At 44.5% G+C, this 22,919-nt stretch overlaps 1 protein-coding gene across 1 annotated transcript; it reads right to left on the reverse strand.

The window, feature by feature from the left end:
• Positions 1-1,892: 1,892 nt before the first annotated feature.
• Positions 1,893-18,837, reverse strand: LOC308572978 (cytochrome P450 2W1-like). Its single transcript, XM_081169590.1, has 9 exons — positions 18,020-18,837; positions 15,395-15,557; positions 13,913-14,062; positions 11,528-11,685; positions 10,091-10,264; positions 8,548-8,689; positions 7,720-7,904; positions 4,514-4,655; positions 1,893-2,824 (listed from the first exon to the last, which is right to left on the reverse strand). Exons 1-9 carry the CDS (start codon positions 18,215-18,217, stop codon positions 2,634-2,636), a joined length of 1,503 nt encoding a protein of 500 aa, XP_081025716.1. The 5' UTR covers positions 18,218-18,837; the 3' UTR covers positions 1,893-2,633.
• Between the last annotated feature and the right edge of the window lie 4,082 nt (positions 18,838-22,919).

Below are 22,919 nucleotides of genomic sequence, written 5' to 3' on the forward strand. Positions count from 1 at the left end.
CCTCCTAGGCTCTTAGCCAAGGAGCAAACTGGAATCACAGAACCCATGATTGCTGACACAGATGCATCATGTGGCTTTAAAACAGAGGTGAACTTTCAGTCGTGTGAAATTGGCACTAGAAATGGGACCAAGGCAATGTGACATATGCTGATGAGAACCAGCTGTACTGTTTGCTAACTGCCATGTGAAAAATTTCTTCATATGGGGCGTCCCCCTCTCCCCTTCTTTCTCCCTTTATTCCTCTCTTCCAAAGATTGGGAAGGTTTTGCCATTCATCTTTTTAAAAGAACACTACCTCTAGTCCTTGATAAGATGAACCCAGCTAGTTTGTGATTTTGATTAAGTGCTCTGCATTAATAGAAGCCCACATTCTGTCAATATCTTGTAAAGCTGTGGATGGGATCCAATGCTGGCCGGCATAGTCCCATTAAAATCAATTCAGTTATAGAAGTCCACTGATTTGTGTGGGGCTTTTCTGAGTGTGACTTGGTTGGATATCATCTCCTGTTTCTGGTTGAACATATATTTTACCCACATTAGCGTTTTGCAAAGGAGAGGAACAAAGTCTCCATAGTGTCATGAACAAACTGGAGTCTCCAAACTCAATAAACCATTGTATTTTTCTGACTGTTGAATGTCTCTGTTGGTCATCCAATTAGGGAAAGGGTGGTGGTTAAAAGGGTGGTGTGTATTAATTTGCATAATGGTAATAATAATAATAATAATAATAATAATAATAATAATAATAATGATAATAATAAATTATTATCTACTCTATATTTTGGGGAACAGTTTGTCTATTTGTTCTCTATGCGTTTCAACACTTCTTAAGAGATCGTTGTCAAATTTGGCACAAGGATTCCTGAGGTGGGAGTGGCAAGTTTTGTCAATGTTGGGATGCTGGCTGCCATTTTGAAGCAAGCTGGCGGTTTGAACCATTACATTGTCATGGCTTCACCTGATACTTGGCGCAACAGATGCAAACTATGCCAATGTCAAACTTTTGTTTAGCATATTTATTTATCTGCCTATATACATAAAAATGTAAGGTTGTCGTCATGCTAACTCCAGTGTGAAAACAATGTCAGGTGGGTGAGTGAGCAGCTTAGGTGGTAGGCATCCCAGGATAACTTTTTAATGGCAAACCGCTCTGTGAAGTGCCTCTTCCCGTCATTAAACACTTCACAGGCATGCAGCAACAAAACAACCTGACAGATAGCAATCCAGCCTCTTTTTTATATAATATTGTTTTTGAATTTTGCCCCTGACAGAAGGGTTCCTTTTTCACTCATTTTCACTATTGCCACCCTGGTTTGGTTAGGGTAAGGGTGTTGTCTGCTTATGTCCCAGTTATTTTGCTTCCACAGATGAGGAATCTGATTATCACCCACACTTTCTGAATAGACAAAGCACACAAGCATCTGGGTTACCACCCAAAGAAGAAGAAGAAGAAGAAGAAGAGGAGGAGGAGGAGGAGGAGGAGGAGGAGGAGGAGGAGGAGTTTGGATTTGATATCTCGCCTTTCACTCCCTTTAAGGAGTCTCAAAGCGGCTAACATTCTCCTTTCCCTTCCTCCCCCACAACAAACACTCTGTGAGGTGAGTGGTTTTCCCTGGCTGAAACCATAGATCATGATCTGAAAACAAGACATTGAGAGTACGATAAACCTTTCTTCTCCACGTGGCTTCTTATAACCGTCATAATCTTTGTTCCTTGTTTTTTCAAAGCATCTTCAGTATTATTGAATCTGCTGTGAACCTGCAAACAAGGGGCTGGAATACCTCTCCTTAGTCTATTTTCCATTAATAAATTTTAATGTGACTCTAGATCCAAAATAGGCAGGAAGTATAGTCCTGGGACAGCAGAATATGAGAACAAAATGGAGTCAGTAATTGTGGATTTTAGAACCCCAAGTGTAAATTTATTAGCAGAAAAGGTTTTGGGAAAGTGCTTGCTGTGACCTCGACTAGCAGCAGGGAGGCAGCAGAGTCTCTGAATTGGGAATTGAGAAGGGTTTTGGTGTTGAGTACTTGCTATTAATTATCCCGCCTCTGGGAAGCAGCAACGATTAAGGGAAACAAAACCTAAGATCTTTTGAATACTCTCTTCCCCCCCCAAAAAAACTAAAAAGCCCCAAACATCATGCCTCTTTCTCTACAGGGGAGCTCCTGTACTCTCTAATCATTCTGGTTGTGCTTTCCTGCCCTTTACCCAGCTCTACAATATCCTTTTTGAGGTGCAACAATCCTAATTCCACAGAGTATTCCAAGTGTGGGCACACTATAGGTTTCTATAAAGGCATGATGGTACCTATAATTTTTTTCCCCACAATCCTTTTCGTAATGATCTCCAATATCAAACTCATCCTTTTAGCAAAAGCTTTCTGAAAGTCCAAGTATAGGACGTTTGCTTTCCCACATACTTTAGCTGTTACGCATATATTTAAAAGTATGACAAGCATGGAAAAAGTCAAGTTTGTTGGGACCAGTTGCATTTGCCTCTCAAGCATACACCCCATGTCAACTCTAGCTTTGCTAAGGTACTGATCCATCAGTTCCTGCTCCGCCAAAAGGAATGCCCTACTTGAGTTCCCCCTCATGGTGTGTGGATTATCTCATCGCAATGTCCTCTCTTCACTCCTGGGGAATGGCGCAAGTCAGCTGAGGTTGTGGCCTCAAAGTGAAGGTCGTCTTGGGAACGGTCAAGTCCAAGTCAGTTTCCGTAAGCCCTGGTGGCGGCTGAAAAGTGAATTTCTGCAGCAGTCCCGTGAAGAACAAGAAAAGTTCCATCTTGGCCAAGCTTTCGCCGATGCAATTTCGGCGCCCTGCAAAACCGAAAAAGAATTGGGAGTTGAAAAGAGCCCTCCCGCCCTTTGCACTTCTCTGAATCGCGTGCCGTAGCTTAGAAAATGTACCAAAAGGCACTGTTAAAAAGAAGCAGAAATGTGTTCAAAAATGGGTATATTACAGGGTGGGGGAAATGCCTGCAAAAAGAACATTTTAGCAATTGCTTAACAAATTGTTAAGCGTGTAAGGACAAAAGAAGTAATTATAATTTAACAGTTTTCAAGTTACTCTATTTTATCAAAGCAACTAGAAAAAATATATTATGATGGGAAGATTTCACACAGGTGAAGGTAAGCAGTGGGGAGGAGGGGAGGGTTAGGTTGAATTTGGGAAATAATATATGGGACAGCAAAGGCTATAATAGATTCTTATAGAATAGTAATATATTGTAACCAGAATAGAAGTTTAAAAGCGGAAGTAAATGTACTTTTAGTATTTTCATTATTGTAATAGTTATTATTATTTCTTATCGGTAGAAGGCAATGTTAATTTAGACTTCTTTGTTTTGCTGTCTGTATATTTTTTTTAAGTCAATAAAATAAAAAACAAAAAACAAAACGAACATTTTAGGGTAAAACGCACACCTGACTATGTTTGTGGAAAAAATACATTTACAATGCAGTTTTCAAAATCTCATTATAGTGTGGAAACAGGATAGGAAGGCCCTTTGTGAATGTACATGCAAAACTGGCATTGGCTAGCAATAGAGTGACCCAGTCACCCCTCACCTCGGCCTCATCTGCAATATGGGGTTTACCTTACAAGGCTGTTGGAAGAATTATAAAAGAGACAAACAGTTCACACTTGGAACAGCCTACAGGGCCATAGAAATACTTTGCCAATAACCACACACCTTGCTCCCAATGCAAGGGAGTTACTTGTTCCAGACCACGTGAGGGGGCTCCATCTTAAGAGCTGCAGAGAAGGGAGAATTTCTCAAGATAAAGCTCCTGCCCCATCACAACACTGCACAGGGGGGATGATAATTTTTCAACAGATTTATACCGCCAAGACGAACGAACCCCTTTAAGTACCTAAGGAGAAGTAATAAAGTATGCTGGAAATGTAAAGAGAAGGATGGAGACTTTTATCATATGTGGTGGACATGCGAGAAAACAAGGGTTTTTTAATGAACTGAAAAAGATGTTTAAATATACCTTTCCCAAAAAGCCAGAAGGTTTTTTGCTGGGCTTGATGGGAGAGGAAATTGCAAAGGTGGACCAAAGACTATTTATGTATGCAACAACCGCTGCCAGAACGTTATTAGCCCCAAAGTGGAAATTACAGGAGTTACCAACATTGGAGGAGTGGCAGACGAAAATGATGGATTACGCGGAATTGGCAAAACTGACCTGCAGGATCTAAGATCAGGAGGAATCAAAATTCCAAAGAGACTGGAGTAAATTTATAGACTACATAAATAATAACTGTAGAAGTTTGAAGAGACTAGCAGGATTGAAATAAGTCTTACAATGTGGACTTGACAAAATATGAGGAAACCGTGAGGCGCAGATTGGAATAGGAAAACCTGTTGGAGGAAGGGAAGGAAGTCTTTGCTTGACAGAGCGGTGGAAAAGAAGTTGTGTGAATGATTGTTGAAGTTTATTGTTTTTTTCTTTGTTTAAAGTGGAAATTTAATAAATATGTATTTGGAAAAAAATAAGTACCTAAGGAGAAAGGCATGAAGGCTTCTTTCTTGACAAACTTCCCATCGGCGTCAATGAAGTGGTTAGGATTGAACTCGTGAGGGGTCTCCCAGTGATTTTGATCCAGAAGCACTGAAGTGAGTGAAGGAATCACCATCGTTCCCTGAATCAGACAGCATGGGGGGGGAGGTGATGGAAATTGTAAGCAGGGATGAGAGAAAATCAGGTTTAGAGTCTGAAAACTGCTATCTCATTTACCAGGACTGCTCCTGCATTGATGCAATAAGGCAATGGAAAATACCGTATTTTTCGCTGTATAGGATGCACTTTTCCCCCTCAAAAAATGAAGGGGAAAAGTGTGTGCGTCCTATGGAGTGAATGCAGGCTTCAGGAAGCTATCTGCAAGCCTGCGAAGCCTGGCGGGAACTCCCTCTGGGCTCCGCAGGCTTGCGGATAGCTGCCTGCAGCCCGAAGCCCGGGGAGCGGTCCGGTGCGTCCTATAGAGCGAAAAATACAGTACTTTAGCCTTGAAGGGTTTTGTTCATGCTGCATTTTTAACGGGAACCTACCCAGTTTGCAATTTACAAGCCAAGGCTGCACACACACCATACATTTAAAGCACACTCACTTCCACTGAAATAATCCTGGGAACTGTAGTCGTCCCCCACCGAGCTACTATTCCCAGCTTTCTTAACACACTTGTTGGTAGCCATCCCTGCCTCCTGGGGAACGAGTTTCATAGTTTAACTATATGTTGCATGAAGATGTACTTCCTTTTATCTGTCCTGAATCTTCCAACTTGAGGATGTAAAGACGGGCAGGCAAACACAAACATTCACAAATGCACTCAGCAGAGAACGGATATACAGAAGGCAGACTGCAGTTTCCCCTTCAGAGGCCTTCTGCTAGTCACCTATGGTGCCTTTCTTAGGAGCAGCACCTTGGGATGGCAGCTTGGGATAGCTCAGTCGGTAGAGCATGAGACTCTTAATATCAATGTCGTGGGTTCGAGCCTTACACTGGGTAAAAAATTTCTGCATTGCAGAAATTGCATAGACAACCCTCGTCCCTCCCAACACTACAGTTCTCTGATTCTATGAAACGTGACTTGACCAAGGGCTAACTCCCATGTGAATGTTACCTTCATTTATTAAAAATAAAAATAAAATTTATTTATTTACACCTCGCCCATCTGGCTGGGTTTCCCCAGCCACTCTGGGCAGCTCCCAACAGAATATTAAACAGAATAAAACATCAAACATTAAAAGCTTCCCTAAACAGGGCTGCCTTCAGATGTCTTTTAAAAGTCAGATAGTTATTTATTTCCTTGACATCTGATGGGAGGGCGTTCCATAGGGCGGGTGCCACTACCGAGAAGGCCCTCTGCCTGGTTCCTTGTAACTTCATTCCTCTCAGTGAGGGAACCGCCAGAAGGCCCTCAGAGCTGGACCTCAGTGTCTGAGCTGAGTGATGGAGGTGGAGATGCTCTTTCAGGTATACTGGGCCAAGGCTGTTTAGGGCTTTAAAGTTCAGCACCAACACTTTGAATTGTGCTCGGAAACGTACTGGGAGCCAATGTAATAATAATAATAATAATAAATTTTATTTATATCCCGCCCTCCCCAGCCGAAGCCGGGCTCAGGGCGGCTAACAACACTAAAATAGTGCAACATTATAAAAACATCATAAGAATTAATTAAAATCAAAATTGATGGCAACCATAAACTAAAGTATTGTAAAGATTGCCAAAGGAGGGAGTCAGGCTGTGCCCTAACCAAAGGCCTGGTGGAACAGCTCTGTCTTGCAGGCCCTGCGGAAAGATGTCAAGTCCTGCAGGGCCCTAGTCTCTTGTGACAGAGCGTTCCACCAGGTTGGAGCCGCAGCTGAAAAAGCCCTGGCTCTAGTTGAGGCCAGCCTAACCTCTCTGTGGCCTGGGACCTTCAAGATGTTTTTATTTGAGGACCGTAAGTTCCTCTGTGGGGCATACCAGGAGAGGCGGTCCCGTAGATACGAGGGTCCTAGGCCGTGTAGGGCTTTGAAGGTTAAAACCAGCACCTTAAACCTGATCCTGTACTCCACCGGGAGCCAGTGCAGCTGGTATAGCACCGGATGAATGTGATCCCGCAGCGAAGACCCCGTAAGGAGTCTCGCTGCGGCATTCTGCACCCGCTGGAGTTTCTGGGTCAGTCTCAAGGGCAGCCCCACGTAGAGCGAGTTACAATAATCCAGTCTGGAGGTGACCGTCGCATGGATCACAGTGGCTAGGTCAGGTCGAGAGAGGTAAGGAGCCAACTGCTTAGCTTGGCGGAGATGAAAAAATGCCGCCTTTGTTATAGCTGCAATCTGCGCCTCCATGGAGAGGGAGGTATCGAAGATTACACCCAAACTCTTAACGGACGGTGCTGGCACTAATTGCACCCCCGCAAGAGATGGGAGTTGCCCCCTCAATCCCATATCGTCCCGTCCCAGCCAGAGGACCTCTGTCTTCGAAGGATTTAACTTCAACCGGCTCCCACGTAACCATCCAGCCACAGCTTCCAAGCATCTGATCAGTGTGTCTGGGGCCGAGTCAGGATGGCCATCCATCAAGAGATAGAGTTGGGTGCCATCAGCATACTGATGGCAGCCCAGCCCAAAACTCCGGACAAGCTGGGCGAGGGGGCACATAAAGATGTTAAAAAGCATCGGGGAGAGAATCGCACCCTGAGGCACTCCACACACCAAGGAGTGGCGGGATGACAGTTCCCCCCCAAGCGCCACCCTCTGTCCCCGACCAGAGAGAAACGAGCGCAGCCATTGAAGGACTGTGCCCTGGATCCCCACGTCGGCGAGGCGGTGGTCCAGAAGTTCGTGATCGACCATGTCGAAAGCTGCTGACAGATCTAGAAGAATCAGCAGCCCCGACCCGCCTCGATCCAGCTGTCTACGAAGATCATCTATGTAGGTCTTTCGGGACCAGTGTTCTATGGTATCAACCCCTGATGAGCTGCATGTGTGAATGGACCCACAAGAAAGCATGTGTTTCATTCACACATACATGTCAGAGTCAGCATGGCATTACATTGCCATCAAGTGAGGAACCTGCAGGTGTGAAGGGAGAACAGAACACAAGTCATGCTCAAGAGCAGCTCAGCTGTTAAAATTGACTAGAGTTAACAGAACAATGCTAAAGTACAATGAAGTATTCTCAGCATGCAAAATCAGGCATGCACCTTTGGAGAAGGTACCTTTGGGAGAAAGTAGCCCCTGAAATGCGTGTCAGCTGATGTGCTGCGTGGAACATGCGGCAACAGCGTGATGAATCTCTGCACCTCGTGGATCACTGCATTGGTATAGGGCATGTCTTTCCGGTCATCGTATGTGGCCCAGTGGCCTGGTTTCACAACCCGCCCAATCTCCTCTTGAACCTTTTCTGGAACAAAACCGAAGAACAGGGTGCAATTAAATTCCTTGCACCTCCAGATACTCCTGGCTTGGATAATTCATTTATCCAAACACGAGGAATTAGTACACACCGCAGATTCAGATATCCAAACAGCTGGACTTGCGTGTAGCACTGTAAACAAATAAGCAGCCTTCATAAGAATCTTAATTTGTTGTGCTTTTTCTGATCCACAGGTTTTCCCAGGTTTCTTTTATCCTTTTGGGGTCAAAATTCCTTGGTCAGAAACACATTAGAGATTACCCCATAGGAATAAGTGGAAATCGTTGACTCATTATGCAAACGCTTGTCAAACAAACAATTTCGTGATAACACGTTGTGTTTGGATAGTGGGACTTGCGTGTATTGTTTCAGGAAGTGCAAATTTGATAAATTTGGCTTTAAATGCATACTGACTTGAATTTCTCCTCCCTCCCTAGTTCAGGGAGAGCTATTGCCCTTAGGTTCAAGCTGTGGGCTTCCCAGAGGCATCGGATTGGTTGCTGTGAGAAACAGATGCTGGACTAGATGGGCATGGGGCCTAATTCAGCCATGGGGCTTCTTTTGCCTAGAAGCTCATATCCTCTAGAAGCAGTAGCAGGAGGAGGAGACTGTGAATGAACTGGCCACTCACTTTGAATCTTTGGGTACTTCATCATCAGCAGAACGGCCCATTGCAATGTCGTTGCCGTGGTCTCTGTTCCAGCCATGACAAGATCCAGGATGGAAGCGATGAGGTTGTCATCATTAAAAAGGTTCTCTCGCTTAGTCGTATCCTGAGGAGGTGGCAGAACACACGATTGAAATTGAAGACAAAAATACTCTCACTCTATTTAATACATTGGTACCTCGGGTTAAGAACTTAATTCGTTCCGGAGGTCCGTTCTTAACCTGAAACTGCTCTTAACCTGAGGTACCACTTTAGCTAATGGGGCCTCCCGCTGCCACCGCACTGTTGCTGCGCGATTTCTGTTCTCATTCTGAAGCAAAGTTCTTAACCTGAGGTACTATTTCTGGGTGAGCGGAGTCTGTAACCTGAAGCGTCTGTAACCTGAGGTACCACTGTACACAGGTATTGGTGGAAATATATGCCTCTGGCACCCAATTGCTAAGGAACACAAGCATCACATCTTGCTTGTGGACTTCTGACACATAGACTCATCTTGTTGGCCAAGATGCTGGACTAGGCAGGCCAGGGGTGAGGGACCTTTTTGGCTCAACGAGCCCAATTCTTAATTGGATCATAGCCTCTCAGGACTCAGCTAAATTAGTAAAGGAAAAGTGTTTCATATGTGTTATAACACCGTGACACTAGATGGCGCTGTGGAGTTGCGTCTTTCACTGACACGATTTCCTGCTTTTACAATGTGTTTTCCTGAAATGCTTTTTCGATGTGTCTAGATCCAGCCTCAGGCCAAATCCAACAGGTGTGGGGATCGGGGGCAAGGATGACAGGTGATTGGGCGCTTTGAAGTCCCAAAGTTGGGACTTCAGTCTGAAGGCCGCATTCATTTCTGGAGAAACCTTTCAAGGGCCACATTATCTATTTATTATTGCATTATTTGTTACATTTCTATCCCATCTTCCTCCAAGTAACTCAGGGTGGCATACACATTTAGTCCCCACAATAATGCTGAGAGGTGGTGACTGGCCCAAAGTCACCCAGTGAGCTTCATGGCTGAGTGGGGATTCGAACCCTGGTCACCCAGCTCCTAGCCCAATACTCTAACCCAAGCTTCCTCAAACTTGGCCCTCCAGATGTTTGGAGACTACGATTCCCATCATCCCTGACCACTGGTCCTGCTAGCTAGGGATCATGGGAGTTGTAGGCCAAAAACATCTGAAGGGCCAAGTCTGAGGAAGGAAGGCTGCTCTAACCACTGGGCCACACTGGCTCCCCATAGTGGATGGGGCCAGAGGCAAAAGCTGCATTGCTTGTCTTTGTACAGTAGGCTAGTTTGTACACAGACTCTGTTCTATCTTCCAACTAGGCAAAACCACTCAAAGATGGTGCATAATTGGGCTGGTGAAAAGTGTGAGGTGGTCCTAGGAGGAGGTGTAGCCTGGCGAGAGTGCCAAGGGCCAGACAGAAGGATGCGTTTGGCCCCTGGGTTTGAGATTCCTAACCCCTGCAGTAGGGTACTTCTGAGGTCCTGAAACCTGAATCATCAAAATACCTCTCGTTGCTTGAAGACCAATGCATCTGTGTAGCTTTTGAGGCTGTTGGCGTTGATGTCTTGCTTGCTAGTCTTGATGTATTCCCTTATAATGATACGGACGTCTTCGATCCTCTTCAGTAGAATTTTGTGAGCGTTGAAAAGAAATCCAAGGAACGGGTAGAAATTAAACAGCTAGTCAGGAGGAAATTAAGGGGGAAACATTGGGGAGGGGGTGAAATAAGTGTTAGTTACCTTGAAAAGTAATGTAGACAAAAGTCATTCACTAGGATTGTGCTTGGGGAAAGGATTGTCCAAGGAAATAGGTATTCCCGTGACTGTATTACCCCTCCCCAGAGTCTTCAGGAAGCAGAAATTGTTGATGTCTGCTTACTCAACCCACGCATGAAATGGAGATCAATCCAGTGAATACTAATTGGTATTTGCTGTTGTTGCTGTTTTCAGTCTGCAAAGGGTATGTAATTGATGACGGTCACTCTGCACCCCCGCCCGACTTGAATTGTGTTTCCTCAGCATCAAAATAAATGGCCTTTGCATTGAAACGAATGATATAGGGGGGAAATGTCATCAATTAGCTTAAATTTGTAACTAACACCACACAGAGAAAATTTATGTCAGTTGTATATGCTGATCTGTAACTGTAATGAAGTTTATATATATGTGTGTGTATACACACACACACACACACAGACAGAGTATATATATCAGTTGTGTTAAATAGTAGACAGTGAGATTAATAAAATAGTATTTGGTGTGAACTGAACTGCAGCGGAATGGAAACAGCACTGTTTGTGACGAAAAGAGGTCAGAGCCCCCTGGAGTAAAATGAAAATTAACCCAGACTGGGGTTATAATAGTCTTGGATTCCCCTCCCTTGGATCAGGTATCTATAGGTCAAAGTGAATGCGTGTTGCATTCTGATTTTGCATGGACTTTCTATTAACCTTCAGCTTTGTAACACAATAAGCAGTTGAGAGGAAATCTAATCTCTCTCACACAAAAACTGAAAGCTGCCATAGGAGTGATTTCAATGTATGATGTAGATGGGACCTAAAATTGTGTGAATGTGTCTTACACTCAAGGTTGAGAATCTTACATGCTAAAGAGAACTAATGTGGTATAGTGGCTAGCAAATTGGACTTAGAACAGGGGGAAACTGAGTATTAGACTATGGTCACATCCGCACCACATATTTAAGGCACTGAGACACCATTTTAAGGGTGCAGGTAACTGTGAGATCAGCTCCCTTAGCAAACTACAGCTCCCAGGGGAAATTTCACTCTTCTTCATGTAATAAATAAACAAACCCATCATTCTTACTTTCTATTGAATGGGGAAGACAAATCCTGGACCCTCAGCTCAGCACATCTAGTTTGGAATTCCTTTCAGTTTATTACCCCATAAGTGTACCAAGTAGCAGCTACAAAGTTTTCTTACATGCAAGAATGGAGATCCAAGAAGGCACATAACTTCGTCTATGAGTCTTAGCAGAGTGGTGAATACTGGATCTTTGTAGTCGAACCTCTCTCCAAACAGCAGAGCGAAAGTAATGTTGGTTGGGGCAGTGTTAAAGGTTCTGAGAACGAAAGGTTCACCTAAATGGATGAAACCGAGAATAAAACAGGGACAAGTCCTGGTGGAATCAACAATAAATGAAGATCAGTAGCTAGAGATTCTGAAGTAAAACAGCAGCCACTTGCCAAGTCAATCATAGAATCATAGAAGTCAAGAGGTAAGAAAAGTTCATGGAGGGAGGGAGTGATAACTGTGGGGTCCATAATTTCTCCAGTATGGTTTTCCTATAAAACCAGTTGCTCACTATGCACATAAGGGAAATTATAGAGTTGGAAGTGATAAAGAACCCAATTAGTGCAACGATCCTTGCCACAAAATGACCCAGTTTTTGTTGAGATTTCCATTCCACCTTAAGGAGCAGATGTGTGGAACTGTTGCATGTCACATGTCTGTTTACATTCCAGCACAGCTTGCTGGGAACTTCCATTGTGTATAACTTTTGCTTTTCCGGCTCTCTCTGAGAAGATGAGAGAGAGAGACGACATGTTTCTTTGTCCTGCTTTATGATTAATAAATCTGTAGTTGTAGTATGCTTCCACAAGCCTCACACCTATTCTGTGTGTGCAGTTCGCTCTGCTGATAGTGTGCTCTGGCTTGAAAGCTTGGGTCGCTGATTTACGTCGGAGCAGAGGCCGATGGTCTTTGCAGCAGGAAGACTGGAAGGAGACAGCCCAGCTGGGGCTAGTCAGCTGGTCTCCCGGCCCTCTGCATTTCAACAGTTTTCCCATTATCACCACCTCCTGTCTTGGATCAATGCCAGTGGTTCAAAATATCCCTCAGTAGCTGCAGGGTGTGAAATGGTAAGCTGGGCACAGCTTGGTGTGTTAATGCTCATGCCCATGTGCGCTAGGGACACCCACACCTTGGAGACTTGGGACAATCTGTTCATTGAGCATTTATCCTCACTTGTTTACAAGAAGATTGGACAACGTTGGCTATTTTGAGCAGTCACTCTGACTTAGAATCATAGGATTGTAGAGCTGGGAGGGACCTTGAGGGTCATCAAGTCCAACCCCCTGCAAGGAAGGAATCTCAACTAGATCATACATGACCGGTGGCCATCCAACCTCTGCTTAACACCCCCCCCCCCAGGAAGGAGTGTCCACCACCTCTTGTCTGTCCCACTGTCAAACAGCCCTTACTGTCAGAAAATTCTTCCTAATGTTTAGTCAGAATCTCCTTTCTTGTAGCTTGAAGCCATTAACGGGGTCCTAGTCACTGGAGCAGGATAAGCAAGCATGTTCCATCTTCCATGTGACAGCCCTTTATTTGAAGATGGCTATCATATCTCCTCTTAATCTTCTCTTTAGCAGGCCAAATCTAGACAGCATCTTAAAAAAGCAGAGGTATCACCTTGCTGACCAAGGTCTGTATAGTTAAAGCTATGGTTTTCCCAGTAGTGATGTATGGAAGTGAGAGCTGGACCATAAAGAAGGCTGATCGCCGAAGAATTGATGCTTTTGAATTATGGTGCTGAGGGAGACTCTTGAGAGTCCCATGGACTGCAAGAAGATCAAACCTATCCATTCTGAAGGAAATCAGCCCTGAGTGCTCACTGGAAGGACAGATCCTGAAGCTGAGGCTCCAAGACTTTGGCCACCTCATAAGAGAAGACTCCCTGGAAAAGACCCTGATGGTGGGAAAGACTGAGGGCAGAAGGAGAAGGGGATGACAGAGGACGAGATGGTTGGACAGTGTTCTTAAAGCTACGAACGTAAGTTTGACCAAACTGCAGAAGGCAGTGGAAGACAGGAGTGCCTGGCGTGCTCTGGTCCAGGGGGTCACGAAGAGTCGGACACGACTAAATGACTAAACAACAACAATCATATATCCTCTTAATCTTCTCTTTACCAGGCCAAACATACCCAATTACCCCATAAGCCTTGGTTTCCAGACCCTTTATCATCTTCATTTCCGTCCTTTGCACATGTTCCAGGTTTTCAATATCCTTCTTAAATTGTGCTGACCAGAAATGGACACAGGGCTCCAGTATAGGTCTGACCAAGACAGAATAGAGTGGGACTAAGACTTTCCTGATTGCGACACTATACTTCTGTTGATGCAGCACAGAATACCATTAGCTTTTTTTTCTTTTTGCTGCTGCATCACACTGTGGACTCATGCTAAGCTTGTGGTCTACTAAGACCCCCAGATCCCTTTTACATGTACTACTGGCAAGCCAGGTGTCCACCATCTTATATCTGTGCAGCTAGTTCTGTCCTAACCTCCTAAATTTCCCAAACTCACCTTCAAAGGATTTAATGTCCTCTACAAGGAAACCAAGTTCTTCATTAATCTGCTGCTCTATGAGCTTCTTCCCCACGCCAAGATTGCGCATGCTGGCCATGGTGAATCTTCGGGTAGTCCTCCACAGCTCTCCGGTGGAAAAAAACACCCCTGTAGGGGTAGACATAAGACATGGTCTTGTTCATTTGAATTAGGGAAGAGTTCTGTGAAATGCTTTTTTTTAAAAAGATACATCATACATCAGACTTCCTTTAAAATATATATATATCACCAGAACTACTGTTCTTCTCATCTTCCCCATTCCCCTGTCAGGGACTGGGCAGAGGAGGAATGTTGGAGACTGCCTCCCCAGCCTGAGCCTTCCAGAGAAGAAGATGACGGTTCAAAATTACAACAGGAGTTTGAGGGAGGTCACAGCTCAGAGGAAGATGAGGGGGAAAGCTGGGAAATAATGGGAGAGGAGCAGCTGGCTGACACATTATCACTAGAAAGCATTCCAGACCCACCATCACCCAGAACCCGGCGAGCCTTAAAAGTAGGAGAGCAAAGAGCTTGAAGACAGATGGCCCTAAGGGTCAACTGTAGAGGGGGTGCTACTATTGACGAATGAGGAAGTGAGAGAGAAGGGGGGGTGGAGAGTCACTCGGGACAACACCATTATTCTGAGAGGCTGCATTCCCAAGCCTCTCTCTGTAAATGTTGAATAGGTGGTAAGGCCTTTTTCTTGTCTTATCTGTTCCTGTCAACCTGCCATGGGGGTTGGTTCCTCTGCAACCTGACATTCCCAAACCCTGAGTTCCCTCAGCAGTTCCAAGCATCCTGACATCAAAGCCCCCCTCCTCACAAGCTGCTGATTGCCTTACAAAAGCATGCCAAAACTTTAAAGGGACTTGCAGAAAAGCAGGAATTAAGGCAATTGTGTTTAGTCAATGTCTGGAGGAGGAGTCAGGAATTAAAAAAACACTACTGTCAGCAAAGTTAACTCTTTAGTCAAAGAAACCAAAACAGCACAGGCCTAGTGACCACAGCAACTCTTGCCCCAATGAAGCAGTTGCAAGGACTGAAGGTCCCTGCCTTCCCATCACTCTCTAAGGTTCATTCCCCAGCAGCCTAAGGCTCATTCGTCTTGTCTCTCTGTACTCCACCCTCTTCATTTCTCTGCATGTTCTGGGACACTGGGGGAGAGGGGAGCCGGTCACAGCAGGAGCGGGAGATTCCCTGGCTTCTTCAGCAGCCTGACTCATCTGCCACCCTCCTCTCCTGCCTCTGAGTCTGGACTGCTCTCTGCCACAACCTCTTCCTGCTCACTAAACCCTGTTGCCGTTTCTGACACCTCCTCCCCCCATTCTGCTCCCTCTTTTCCCTCATTGTCATCCCACCAACAATCCTCTGGCTCTGAACCTTTGGGGGTTTCCTTGGGGTTCCCCAGCTGGTGCTTCCTCCCTTTCCTCTGTATCCAGCCAGTCCATGACAGTTCGTTACCATTTCCACGCTGAATCTCTTCAAATATTGGGATTGGCGGCCTGTCCACAAAGTCCTCCGTAAAGGTCACAAGGGCATCTCTCACAGCTTCGTAGCCAGTCAGCACTACTACCTTTTGGAATCCAAAATGGAGGGTGAACACCGGGCCATATTTCTCAGCAAGCTGAAAGGTAATTAGGGGTTATAACAAAGTACCTTCAAATGGTCTTGTTGTGGCTGCAAATTTCTCCTAGTATACAGTTTTGCCCAATAATTTACACTTTGGCAAAGCATTTTCCTCCCATATAATGCATATATTTTTTTTGTATTTCTGCTTGTTAATGCATGTATTCTTATGCACACCCAATATACATGCATTTTGGTACCCATTCCTTGTCTGAAAAATTTGGAGAAGTTCAAATTCTGAAGGGTAACTGTTTTTCAGTTCACATATTGGTTCAGAAAGTAGGGATTGCTTGGTTTGTCTTTAAATGAGAACTGAATCGAATCTCCCTCAATTCCCTACACCTTAACGGAGGCAAACGAGAATGACTTGAATAACATCATCAGCTCCTTCTTCCCTGAAGATGGATCTTGTTTTCAGGGTATCTGAAGAGTTCTTGGAGATCTGGATAAAACAGGCTGCATGGCAGCCTGTTGGAGTGGAAGGCAGTAGAGAACTCTGCTTCTGATGAATAGCTATTTGTTATGTACTAAGCTTGGATCCTAGAACAATAGGCAAGTAGGATCCAAGAATGCAACAACTGATTGGCTTGCCGGAAAAGACCAATCAGGCTCCAGGAGGAAGTTAATCAGCCTATTAGGCTGGTAGGATCGTAGAATGCAACAACTGATTGGCCTGCAGGAAAAGACCAATCAGGCTCCAGGAGGGAAGCAGAATCAACCAATCAAATGGGACTCGTTGTGTAAATAATGTATATAAAAGCCTGAGGTTTGGGGGGCAATTCAATCACTGTTTTACAAGCTGCAATAAAGAGCATGAAATCACTACAGGACTCCGAGTATATTTCACTGTTCTTTGACATTTACATATTTGGAGGAGACTTTGTGCCCAGGAAGGATGGAGTGAATAACCAATTGCTCAGCCTTGTCATTAGGGACCAGAGAGTCTTGTCAGTTTCAGTTTCTCTTAGTTTCACATTTTTCTGATCTTCAGCTCTTCACATTTCCATATTACATTGCAATTATTATAAAAAAGTCCTCATGAAAACTTATCAGCATTTTAGTACAAATAAGACAGTGGTACCTTGGTTGTCAAACTTAATCCGTTCCGGGAGTCCGTTTGACTTCCGGAACTGTTCGAAAACCAAGGCGCAACTTCTGGTTGGCTGCAGGAGCTTCCTGCACTCAATCGGAAGCCGTGGTAGCCGTGTTGGACGTTTGGCTTCCAAAGAACATTTGAAAACCGGAACACACACTTCCGGGTTTTCGGCATTTGGGAGCCAAAACGTACGAGTACCAAGGCGTTAGAGAACCAAGGTATGTACATTCTTGAATGCTTAAGTGCCTAGACATGACTTAATGCAGGTATAAACAGAAAGCTCTGCTGGGCCCCTGACAACTGCACATTATTTGGCTGGTGAAGTCCACTGCAAAATCTGGAGAACTGCAAATTTTGAAGAGTGGCTGTGTTTTGGCTCTCATACACTTTTGGAAAATGCCAGTTATGTAAGTTTGCCTTTAAATGCAAACTCTCCCTTCAACCCATCCCTATTCAAAAAAGATTATCTAAACAAACACTTTGCCTCTTTAGAGCCAAATGCATGTTACATAATTGTACTGTGAGTTCTCTTTACACCAGTTGTTTGCTAAAGCAGGGGATGGGAGCTGTCAAATTAATATATAAAGCCCCCACAGTTACAGCAAATTTAATTGATTATTGAATAGGGGCTGGTGGAAGCAATGCAGGAAGACCCATTTCAAAGTGCACAACTGCATCCCACTCCTTGTTTACTCTAGAGTAATTCCACAAAAGTAAAAAATAAATAAGATGGATGAAATACGTAGAGGATGTGCACATAAAGAGATAACAACTGTGTTAAACTCGAACCAACATGTGATTGCATTCGTGGTTCTCCTGCAGCACAGCATTATCTTACTCAACTGATTTAAAACAAATGTATGCCAGAAATATAAATCTTTACTAGGGATGGGCAAATCTGTCAATTTGCAGTTCTCTCAGTCTCTCGGTTTCCCAATTTTAAATTCAGTTCTGCGCATTTCTGTAGCAATTTGCGACTTAAAAAAGATCCTTACACAATTTCAGCAGCATTTTAGTAAAAAATTCTCCTAATAAACACATTTTTTTGGATGCAGTTTTGACAGATATACATATTTTTGCAAATAAGCGATTCAGCCAAATACAATACTTTCCTTTATGTTTTCAGTAATATATGCATGAATAGGTACATTTTACCTTAACAGTAGCTTAGTTAGAGAACTGCATTGCAAAAAATATAAAAGTAGAAAAGTGTGGATTTCAGTTCGCACATTCTTTTGGAATGTGTGGATTTGGTTAAGTTTGCCTGTGAACCAAATCAGACTTCTCCCTCTTCCCTAACTCTTTCTTGAATTTGCACAAAGGGACCAAAAGCACAACTTATGTGAAGCGATTTTATTCCCTACCTTCAATATGGATTTGTCCTGCCTTTTCATATCCAGCAGATGTAGGTTCCCAATGATTGGGAGAGGCGTCGGACCAGGCGGGAATTTAAAATTCGGTTTTCCGAAGCTCCTTGGAAAATAGAGCGATGCCAAGAAGAAGACCAGGCACAGCAGACAGATGCATGCAGGAGAAGAGAGGAGGAAATTTAACAGAGGCATTTTTTTAAAAAAAAAAATGTTTAAAGTTGTTTCTCCAGAAAGAATGGGAGAAAATATTCAGTTGCCCCGATCTGTCCACTGGTTCTGAGCTTTATATTTCTGCTTTGCAATTACCACACACACACACACACACACACACACACAATCTAGCAGAGCTTGTGTAAATGCAGTAACCCCACCCTTTTTAAACACTTCTGGAGAATGTGGTCTAAGCAGTTTCTGATTGGAAAGAAAGAAGTCGGTTTTGAGTTACGGGCCCTGCCTGTGGGTACAGGATTAGATACAAACATTGTATGGCACCATGGGGCTTCACACACCCTTCTAGCCTTCTGGGTGTGTGACTTGGGGCCAAACTGCTGGATCACCCTCATTTCCTTTTAAACTGAATTGCGGCAGGAATTGGGGGCTAACAGCTTCTTCAGAGCAAGTGGGGCAAGGAAGGAGGTTCACAGAGTGAACCCTGAATCTGGTGTGGGTGACTGCTTAGCCACCATCACAAAGAACGCATGGGTTTGCATGAAGTGTGCACAGGCTGATTTGAAAGTGGATGTACAGTGGTACCTCGGGTTAAGTACTTAATTCGTTCCGGAGGTCCATTCTTAACCTGAAACTGTTCTTAGCCGGAGGTACCACTTTAGCTAATGGGGCCTCCTGTTGCCGTCGCACGATTTCTGTTCTCATCCTGAAGCAAAGTTCTTAACCCGAGGTACTATTTCTGGGTTAGCAGAGTCTGTAACCTGAAGCTTCTGTAACCTGAAGCATATGTAACCACTGTATGTAGGGATGGACTACAACTCCCATCAGCACGCTGCCTGGGGCTGATGGGAGTTGTAGTCCAAAACATCCGGAGGGCATGGCTGCCCGAGAGCAACCTTTCCTTCGGTGATGGCTTCTTGCCTCCCACCGATCCTCAGCTTTTCACCTCTGTGATGAACCAGAGAACCTCCACAGGGCAGCCGCAACATGTCACCTGTCACTCAATTTCATTGTATCCAAATAGCGAACTTGGCACCACCCTGGGGGGGGGAGGGGGAGTAGAGGATCTCACCAGGCTCAGCGGAACCCCCAAGGTTTGCAGAAATGCAACAAAGGCTTTGTGATCAGGGCTGACCCCTAAAGTGGAGGAGAACACCAAAAACAGCTCTGCGGGGAGACTGAGCATGCTTAGTGTTCACAGAATGCTGATTTACTGAGGGTGGGGTAGCTTTTTATTATTTTGGGAGGGAGGGGGGGGAGTTGGAAAACCAGAGGGGAGAGGAACGCAATGGAATATTCTGGGAAATGGCTTAGCTGGCTGGCTGGGATCCTGAACACGTGCAACCTCTTACTTCTTGTCAAGCAACCGAGGGGAACACAACTTGGGACTTGGGCAAGAAGAAGCAGAATGAAGTTACTCAGCTCCATGCCCTGGGCGATTTCAGAACAGCCAAACATATTTAATTGCTAATGATCATGTTTCAGTTCTTCTTATTTAACTTTTCCATTTGATTTCTTAATAAGTACGTCATGCCCTGCTGATTTGTCTCTGCAGTTGGCACTTCAGCTGGGTATGTTGCAATTATTATTAATTTTTGCCATGCTTGACTTGGAAGGTTTCATCAAGCATTTACCGTAAGTGAGGCAGATGGATGGCCTTCTATCTCCCGCATAGGCAGTTCCCTAAAGAATGCAGACAGACCAAATTCCTGGCATTTTCATGACCCTTGTAAGCCTGGAACACAAAGAGCTGGCTGTGATGGTCATGGAAAACACTGTGTCCCCCCCCCAAAAAAAAAGTGCTGTGAAGGTTAAATCCCACTTTTACAGGAACGCAAAAGCAGAAGGGAAGGTTACAAAGGTTGCTTCCATGTGACCTCATAACTGAGCATTCATTCTGATTTGCTTACACCAAATTTGCAAGGAAGTTGGACGGCATTCATTCTGATTTGTTTGGAGATGAAGTTGCACCAAGCAAATGCTATGCCACACTTTCCACTCCGTTTTTCTATATTCTCCACCCAACCCAAAAGAAGGTCTGGTTTTGGAGGTGGAAGCGAGTTTGTTGCACAAGAGCTCTAAATCAAGCTGAATGGTTCAACCTGAATTTGCTGGCGACATGATTGAATCCCACAGGGAAACGGTGCAAAACAAAGTGCAAAGGTTTGCACAACTCTCTGGCAACTGGGGGCAATCTAAAAATCTGCATGGCTGCGAATTTCTTTTCCCTCCCTCCCTCTCTTTTAAAAAAGAGCTTTGGGGTTCAGGTCTGCCTTTTCTCCTTAGCTCAGTAGGAGAGCATCTGCTTTGCATGCAGAAGGTCGCAGGTTCAACTCCTGTCGGGCTTTGGAAAGGCTCCTTCCTTAAAACTCCTGGAGAGTCGCTACCAGTCGGTGTAGACAATACTGAGCTAGATAGCTTTCGGACAGTAATGATCAGATTACTTTAATAGTGGCTGAATTCTTGAGTGCTGTCCCTGTAGAAAGACTGGGCCATTAGAAAGAGATTTAGTGGCTGTATTGTATTATTTATGCAAGTTGATTTTCTCTGGAGTTAAAGATCTGACTGGGACAAAGCTTGTTATGTTGAGCTTGTATTTTGCACAATTTGTATATGGTGTTTGTGTGGTTTGCTATGCCTAATCAAGGATATTTGATTGATTGATTACTGAGCTAGATGGGCAAATGCTCTTGCTCAGCATAAGACACCTTCCTGTGTCCCTGTGCTCCAATGACCTGAAACCCTGCAAAGGCATCTTCCTCAAAAAGCCAGTGGCAGCCAGCATTGCAAGGGATGGTGGTAATAAGTGGCAGGCGCATTGGCCAAATTCAAGGGCGTTGTTAGGGAGTAACCCAAGAGACCGGAGACCTGGCTCTTTTGAGCCGAGCCTCAGAGAGCCTACTCATTTCTCTCCCCTTTGTTAAAACAACAACAGCCACATTAAATTATAAACAGACATATAAATTAGCAGTCATCATACGTAGTCATTCACATGGCATTAAAACTTGGGAAATTATTTTGCAGTACAAATTCAGCTCACATCCATGGGATATACTTCAATCTAAAGCGTTCAGATAATTTCTTCATAATTTCTGCAACGGAGACAGAAAGGACACGTACATGTATTCAGTGCTTTCCCCCCCCCTTAAAAAATGTTTCGGGGTACTCTCATTTTGACTCAAGGAAACCACCATTTTATAGTTCAAATCGGGGAAAATAAATACAGTATATGGACAAAAGTCCCCCCCCCCCAAAAAAGCACTGCATGTGTTTGTCTTAGAAGACCACCTTTGTGTTGGGTCATTGTTTTTGAAATTTTCAATAAAGTCTGTAAAGAAAACAAATAAAACAAAATAACCTTTGCAAATTTTGTAGGGCTGTCAAAGGTCTTCAATTTTCATTCCGACTCACATCCATCGCACGCAGGGCTGTTTCCATTCTGCTGCAGTTCACATTTCGCCCAAACTACATTACTCCCCTCACTGTCTGCTGAGGTGGAATTTTACGTAACTGATAACGTTATCACGACATCATTCCGCACCATTCATTTCAATGTAAAGGAAACGCAGTGTAAATGGGTTGGAAACAATATAATCAATTACGTTCTGTTTGCAGATTGAAAAAAAGAACTGGAAATTGCAGAAGGGGTCCTGGGGTCCAGTATTTGAAGACTATGGAGAGAAGACAGTATGATTTAGATAAAACAGGGGTAGGCAACCTAAGGCCCGTGGGCTGGATGCGGCCCAATCGCCTTCTCAATCCGGCCCACGGATGGTCCAGGAATCAGCGTGTTTTTACATGAGTAGAAAGTGTCCTTTTATTCAAAATGCATCTCTGGGTTATTTGTGGGGCTTGCCTGGTGTTTTTACATGAGTAGAAGCTGTGCTTTTATTTAAAATGCATCTCTGGGTTATTTGTGGGGCATAGGAATTCGTTCATTCCCCCCCCCCCAAAAAAATAGTCTGGCTCACCACATGGTCTGAGGGACGGTGGACTGGCCCGTGGCTGAAAAAGGTTGCTGACCACTGAGCTAAAATCAGGAATCAGAAGGTCTTTGCTTTTCATTTGATGGAACAGCAAGGGCCGTATCGTTTATCAGGTGCCCGACCAAAAATTGTGTATAGGGAGCTGCCTTAAGGAGCTGAGCCAAACCAGAGTTTCATCTATCTCAGTCCTGCCTGCACTGACAGTAGCTCTCCGTGGTGACAGACTCAAGTTTTCCCCATCTCTCCTTGGAGATGGCAGAGACCGAACCTAAGACCATCTCCAAGTGTGAAACAGAGGCTCTGGCACTGAACCATGGCCCTTTCCCACACTGCACAGAGAGGGGAGAAAGAATGAGGGACTGGGGGTGGTGTGTTAATGCCAAAGTCAGAACCAGCAGAATACTACGCATGGTGATATTTGTTCAAGGCCCAGGTGGCTACGTGTTGAAAAATAAATAAATCCCGAACGAGCTTGACATGTATCATCGGGGAGGATTTTTGCTTGCTGAGACACACCCCTCACCCCCCACCCAAGAGGTATGTGCCCCTACCCACTACTTTGGCCCCTTGCCCATGCCTTGATAGAGGGAATGTTCTCCTTCACAAGCTGGGATTGTCTTGTACAAAGGTCAAGAGATGTAGAGAGGAGCAGTTTAAATGACAAGGTTATGCAAGGCTGCTGCGCTGAAAGGAAATTCCTGGCCAGAAAGTGCCTCTGTTTTCTGTCTGTTTATTGCACA

The sequence above is a fragment of the Podarcis bocagei genome (genome assembly GCF_964188305.1).
Source record: "Podarcis bocagei genome assembly, chromosome: 14".
Classification (NCBI taxonomy): Eukaryota; Metazoa; Chordata; class Lepidosauria; order Squamata; family Lacertidae; genus Podarcis; species Podarcis bocagei.

Excerpts from the sequence above, each read along its gene's own strand:
- LOC308572978 (XM_081169590.1), bottom strand. The coding sequence starts at position 18,217 with ATGCCTCTGTTAAATTTCCTCCTCTCTTCTCCTGCATGCATCTGTCTG. Across the intron at positions 15,558-18,019 it reads AGGACAAATCCATATTGAAG|CTTGCTGAGAAATATGGCCC; the intron begins GTAGGGAATAAA and ends ATTACCTTTCAG. Across the intron at positions 7,905-8,547 it reads GAAGTACCCAAAGATTCAAA|AAAAGGTTCAAGAGGAGATT; the intron begins GTGAGTGGCCAG and ends GTTTTGTTCCAG.